Raw genomic sequence first — 6,944 nt, forward strand, 5'->3', positions numbered from 1 at the left:
TGTTACAGCATATATACAAATATTGGTAGCTGTAACCTGAAAGGCATGCACGCCCACATACAAGTGTTAGATCTAGAATAATGAGGTGTCTCATTAAGTACCTTGTTAAAGAAATTCCGATTCAGCATATGATGATCTGAACCAAAACCTGAAGCAACCAGAACCTGGCGTAGTATTTCAACCCAAGTAAGAGAATTCAGGGATTTGATCCAAAAATTCACATCGAATTCTTGTTCTCTAACCTGAAAGAGAAACATAGAGGCAAACCATTTAGCTATTGCATTTTTCAGATTAAAGTACTTCAAACAGGAAGCAGGTATGCAGGATGACAGTTCTCTTATGCATTCATTCAAGACATTTGCCCTAATGAAGCAGCATCAAGTAGTCTGAATTCTATCTAGTTACCTCCCATCGAATCTATAAGAAAAGAAAGCAAGACAATTACTAGCTCAGTGAAACTCAGACTCTGGTCCGCATTCTATGGGAAGTGTGACAAGACGAACACCTCAACTGAAACAGAAGTTTGGTGCCGCAATTGACAAAGTCATGGAACTAAATAAATGTAAATATGAGAAGAATAGCATAGTCAGTTTCTCCACACAAAGTAGTATGATTTATCAGACCATATAGAAAGATAAGGATCATGTTGATGTCACACTTATTGGCTATTGCACGATCACTGTTACTCAATGTAATGAATTACGATGACACAAGTCAGTAGCCTCGTGCTACTAGAAAACAAAACTGATTCATCCTAAGCTGTCATTTATTAGACCCTGTAGGCCATATTGTTCTTCAAGGAAATCATTAACTTGATATCTAGAGTAGACTGGAACAGGAGCATAACAAAAAAAAAAGTGCATGGTAATGAAACGGCTCGACAAATTGCTCTACTCCAGCACTAGTCTAAGACCATATACTTTTGAGTTCCGAATGCAGCATCATATTCGAACTATAAACTTTACACAGTGTGCAACAAACTCGTCAATACTTCCGCCAACATAAATAAATATACCCAACAAGGTACAATCAGACTGAAGAAAACTAATAAAATGAACCTACTACTAAGTTCTCCACTCATTCAAAATTCATATGTGAACTGTCCGACAATGCTGAAATGACGCCACAGCATAATAGCTCTAGAATAAGCACAAATGTAATTCTATCTTGGAAATGAACTAAAGTGTAGAGCACATTTTGAAACTCACAAAGTTCAGAAAGCTTAAGAATCTGCTATCTTTAGACGATCTTGGAACAAACACACTGCCGCTGCCCCTTTCTGTGTTTAACATAAGTAGCTTGAGAAGACTGACATGTACTTTCCCCAACAACGAGGAGTCCTGGAGGTCACATTTGCACAATAAGAAAATAATACAGCAAATTATACCAAATTCAGGGAGATTTAACAAAATTTGCACCTTGTCATGGAATGCTTGTGCAAACTCATCAAACGTAAAGGGATGAACATCCAGACTACCAAAATGTGTGTAGACAAACCGGACAACCTGCCAAGAATATTTTTGAATTAACAGATGCTGGCCACAGTTTCAACATGAAAACTAGTAGAGGAAAGGTGAGGGCACCAAAATCTACGAGCACGGCAGTAACACAAACAATAAGTGAAGGAAGAAAGAACTTTTCAGTTAACCAAGTACATATGGGCTATTGAGATTTTTAACAACATGCTTAGGCCATTAATGTTCCAAACAAAATAACCAAATATATTATAGGAGACATGTCTAATATTCCTGCTGCCAATATGCAACTAAATCCGGTAAACTACTGGTTGGATTCATGAACAAAATTGGTACCAGTATGGAAAGATTATTGAAACCAGTCTTGTTCCACGACCAGCATAAGACATGTACGATCATTCACTAATCACTATGCAGTAAATTCCATAAGTTAATAGAATATAGAAGTTGAACAGACTGATCATGAGCTTTTTTTCATTTCATGTAAGGTAAATTCCATTAATGATGATAATACTACTCATGTATTCTCAAAGTAATGTGTTGCATTTAACCTGGAAGAGCTTTTTCACCATTTCAGGTGATGACTCCCAAGGTTTTGTGGGAAATAGTTGTTTCATCCTGACACTTGGTGGAGGAAACCTGGCAAGTAAATCTGCAAGAGAAGCACTAATACTTAAGTAAATTGGCTTATATTAGGAAAAATGAGAACAAAGAGGTAGAGGATGATATTGCAAACCTTTACAAAGGGGGCAGCCATGTCTCCCAGTTGAAGAAATATGAGCTGAACATCTTAACGGATTAGGACCTGCTTGTAACTCACTGAGCTCAAGCTCCTCATCATCAACTAAAGTAGCCTGTTCAGTTCGTAGTTCTGAGGATTCTGATTCATCAACTGAAAGATGGCACTCCACTGGAGGATGCTCCGTCAAATCAGTAACTCTGCCACATGGCACCTAAAATAGTGAGAAATCACCATTAGCATACTACACACATACTACACAAAAGGCAGATTAAGTTCCGTTTAACCAGATTAAAAAGGTCGAATTGCAAAAAAAAAACAAACTAGATTCTCATTCTAAATATCTCCATATGTGCTTTCCTTCTAAATGACCGCCATTTAATAGCTTTAAAGGTCTAGATTCTCATTCTAGAAGACTAGAAGTTAGCTCATTATCTCCATATGTGGACTTCTCCAAGTAATAAAGCTTACCTTTCTTTTACTTGGTGGAGGTCTACTCTTTTTGTTTACTTTCTTCTGTGGCGAAGTTTGTCTCTGCACCTAATGCGGTTAAAAGGAGGAAATTCTGAGTTGCTAATTCAGAATATACAACTACTAAAGTTTCAGATAACATAGGCTGTATCAGATCAAATTAAATAAGCAACTTTACTTGGGCAAGCTTTCGACCACAATCTTCGAATGGTCTCAATGACCTCAAGCAACCACTTTCATCAATGAAACTGGAGCAATCTTGAATTTCTGCAGTTTGGGAATACATTGCATGCCACACTGTCATTAGACCTTTGCCCTTTCCATGCTTCCTCACAGGATCATTGTTCTCAAATGGCAAAGTGGATCTCTGAGCAGTAGGCGACATGATCTGCAGATGAACATTTTTTTAGAAAGGTGGGCACCTGACATTAGAGGTCTCAATATAACAAATGGAAACAAATTAACATGGATTACAATTACAAAAAGGGACAATAAGCACAAAAGGTCAGTTTAGCTGACAGCATCTTCATCTCAGGCACTAAAATAATTTGTCAATCAGCAACTGGCAAAAGAACACAAGAATTTTAAAAAACAAATACGGTGGATCTCTAATCTTACATCTAACAAAATAAAAATGAACATTAGAGTGCCTTCAGAAAGACTGTTACGGCAAATAGCTGAACAAAAGTGATACTAAGGCAGGAACTGTAAATCTTTTATACCAATTCAAATGTGGGGGCCATCTCTTGGCCCACAAAATACATGGGATTTCTTATTGTATATCCTGGCCCAAAAGTTTCCAGAAACCTACAAAGCATGGATACGGCAGAAACTGCCGAATTGACGTCCTACTACAGGGGGGTATGGGGACACGCACAGATACGCCGGGATACACGTATCCTGCAGTATTCCATAAGGGGAAAGAAATCTGGATACGGCAGATATGGTGGGGACTCAGGAGGCAGCCTCGCCACCGCAGCGTAGGCTCGAGGTTTCTGCCGCCGCCGTTTCCCCCAAGCCCAGCTCTACCCCCGACGAAGAACATCCATCCAGCAGAGAGGAAGATGGCAAGGCGTTCGAAGACAAGGAAGAAGGACCAGGCGGGGAGAAGATGGGGATTGCAGCCAGCAGTGAGGAAGAAGATATAAGCGGTGGCGCAGTCTTTTCTTCTGCCCTCTGCAGCTCTCAGGCGGCTGGAGGAAACGAGAAGAGAACGGCTAGAGGAGCTGACTAGTCTACGGTTTCAGGAACTGGACCTTATATGGGCTCTGAGTGGAGAGCTACATGGGCCTGCGTGGAGGGTTCGTATGGACTATGGGCTGCCCCAAAGTCTTTTATCAATAGAAATGAGGCAACATATATCCAGTACAAAATCTCTGATCCAAAAATTATCATTAAATCTTTATTACATGCTATCTTTTCTATATATTTATATACCCTGCCATATCCCCGAATGGCTGTTTTTGAAAAATGGCGTATCCCGTGTCCCCGTATGTGTAACCCCGTCTTTCCGTCCCCGTGTCCGTGCTTTTTAGCCAGAAACCATTGTTCTAATTACAGAAAAGAGGCCTGATAATAAAATAAAGATGATGCTGGATCAGACTGACTACCAGCAGTCCAGCACAGAAGATGACACTAGCCCATGATCATGATGGCACCAAATGGTATGGCAACAACCAGTAAACAATGATTAACACGGGGGGGAAATATGTGCTAGCAACGACAATGAAAATGTGTACTTAGCCTAAATAGTGAGTTAGTGACTATGCTTTTCTAAAATGCTCTGGTACTGAAAACCAAAAATTATGCTTGACCATACTGACTATAAGCACCAGTCGTCATTAGCCACACACAGTGAGACGAGGCACGGCACCAACAGAAAACAAAACCTGTGCTAGAAATGAAATGAACACTTGAGCAGGCTAAGCAATACCTTTCTCTTCTTCAAAACGCTTTGATCCTGGTAGGAATGATGTCCTGTGGTATCTGCAATCAATTCAACATGATATAGTGATGAGGGTATTAACCGCATCTACAGAATGCAATTCGAACATTAAGTATGCAAAATATGTTAGCAGCATTAGTGTCAGAAAAGATCAAATGGGGATTGAAGGTGCTTGCAGATCCTGCTAATTCTACTCCCCTTGTTTACCCAGAAGTCTACTTTAGTGCCATTACAAAGCAACCACAACTTGAAGCAAAAATGAATAGGACAAACACAATCAAGCACAAGCTGCTCGATACAATCTTCGTATTACAAATGAGTGAAGCCCAACGAAAAGGTTGGGACTTCCATAGCATGCTAACTCGTTAACACAATTGGTATTATTTTGAGATGGACACAAGAATGAGGGAATGCATGGCCGAAAGAGAAGGATGAAACTTACATAGCATGGTCAATGAACAATTACAGTAAATAGCAGTGTTTTGAGATGGAACATAAGAAGTGCTACACTTACCAAACAAAAAATGAGACAATTACCAGAGTTGTTAATAGAACTGGGTGGTTGATTAAGCTTCAAATCAGGTCTTTTGCATGGTTTAATAGCCTACTGGGACACATAGATAGAAAAATATGTCTATGATGATAAATGACTTTCTAAGTAACCTTTAGCGCTACTAGAGACAGACCCCTGACATGGACATGTGCCCTGTCAGGAAGGGGATCGAAATCACCCCCAAGAGATGGACCATCCTTGCGGAAGACTTTCCTCAGAATATAATCCTTCGGAAATAGGACTTGTGATCAAAGTGTGTGTTTCTCTCCTACAAGGCTCATACTCCTACCAAGAGTAATGTCATCCTCGGGCTGCAAACCCGCAATACCTTGGGTTGGAGATTGACTTGAATTGGAAGACCTGCTGCTGCTACATCTAGGCCAATTTGATCTGGCACTAGCTTGTGTTTCCATGTGAACCTCTGCAGCTTCCATGTGCCTCTTCTCTTTCCGCCTCCGCTCTTTGAACCATATTCTGACCTGGTTGTAAGTCAAACCAACAGATGCCGCATACTCTGTCACGTCCTCTGGCTTAGGATATTGTACCTCTGGATCGGGAAATTTTTAGCGACAGCACAAAAAGTTGAACAACAAAAAAATAAGACATGACAGCAGGAAAAGAGCTTGAAACACTAGCACATGTTTACCAGAATAAAAACTCTCCAGCATCTGGATTTGCAGGGGAGATTTCTTTGTCCCTGCATTATCGCTCTTGGCTAGAAATCCTTTGGCCATCATCTGGAGAAAACCGTAATTAGGTATCAGCGCACAAAGCAGGCGAGTGACAGTAAACACCATGTTACAAAACACTAAAAGGCCCGGGAAACGGTAGCTTCACGAATCTCAATTTGTGTTCAAAAGCTTAAATGCTGAGAACAGTGACAACACAACTGGGGATCAAGTAAGCACAAAATTACATATTGGACCTGGTGCTGCTAGAGCAGACGCTTGCTACGAAATTAGGATTCAAGGCGGCAAGTTTCTAACAGCGACGACTGAATCGGCCAGTATCGCAGGCCTGGTCAGGAGGCCCAGCTTAATTATGCATCTAACTAATACATCTAATAAATGACCGCCCACTCCTGACAAGAGAAATTGGAGTCCAGCTTTCCAGTTGCCAGGGGCGGGAGGAACTCGAATTTCTCTCGTCGGCTGAACCATGGGCGGATCTAGAGCCAGAAATTGCGGAGGCCAATGAGTGGTGTTTTAACTTAAATCAGTGGATGGAAACAAGCTCATACCTGAAAGCCCAATTGCCAGAGCCCGCGGACGGGGCGGAGGCAGCGAAGTCCCGACGAGGAGGAACGGAGACGGCGATGGAGGCGAAGCGCATGGGAGGCGGGGGTGGGCGATGGCACGGCGGCGGGTGTGCGCCACGGGCAGCGAGGAGTGCTGGGTGGCCGGCGGGCGTGGGGTTCTAGGCGGCGGCCATGGATGGGGAGGCGGCGAGGTGTGCTGCTGGGGGTGGTCGGGAGGTGGCGGCCGGCGGGGGTGGGGTTCAGCGGCGGTGATCCGGCTCCGGGGATGGGGGCGCGGGGAATGGAGGCGGCGGGAGGGAGAGGGGAGGGACGCCCACAAAACCCTTACCGACGAGTGGGCCGCCGTTTTTCCCTTAAACCCTTGGAGAAGGGGAATGGCCGAATGGATTAGTTAGTTAGGAGAAATATCTGCGGTGCGCTTTTCTTCCACGTGGGCCCCCGCAGGTCACTCGCCTGCTTTGTGCGCTGATAACTGGAGTGATTATGTTTTGTAACATGGTGTT

General features: G+C 42.7%; 1 protein-coding gene across 1 annotated transcript in view; it reads right to left on the minus strand.

Annotated features, from left to right (window-relative positions):
• LOC119362580 (homeobox-DDT domain protein RLT3-like) overlaps positions 1-6,665 on the minus strand; it is an 11,484-nt gene extending 4,819 nt beyond the window's left edge. Inside the window, exons 1-11 of the mRNA XM_037627826.1 lie at positions 6,424-6,665; positions 5,830-5,920; positions 5,512-5,730; positions 4,619-4,671; positions 2,864-3,073; positions 2,686-2,754; positions 2,212-2,428; positions 2,027-2,127; positions 1,419-1,505; positions 1,209-1,340; positions 101-242 (exon numbers count right to left, since the gene is read on the minus strand). Coding sequence (XP_037483723.1) covers positions 101-242; positions 1,209-1,340; positions 1,419-1,505; positions 2,027-2,127; positions 2,212-2,428; positions 2,686-2,754; positions 2,864-3,073; positions 4,619-4,671; positions 5,512-5,730; positions 5,830-5,920 — 1,321 coding nt within the window. The 5' untranslated portion in view covers positions 6,424-6,665. The remainder of the gene's footprint in view (positions 1-100; positions 243-1,208; positions 1,341-1,418; positions 1,506-2,026; positions 2,128-2,211; positions 2,429-2,685; positions 2,755-2,863; positions 3,074-4,618; positions 4,672-5,511; positions 5,731-5,829; positions 5,921-6,423) is intronic.
• Between the last annotated feature and the right edge of the window lie 279 nt (positions 6,666-6,944).

This window comes from Triticum dicoccoides, chromosome 2B (assembly GCF_002162155.2).
Source record: "Triticum dicoccoides isolate Atlit2015 ecotype Zavitan chromosome 2B, WEW_v2.0, whole genome shotgun sequence".
NCBI lineage: Eukaryota > Viridiplantae > Streptophyta > Magnoliopsida > Poales > Poaceae > Triticum > Triticum dicoccoides.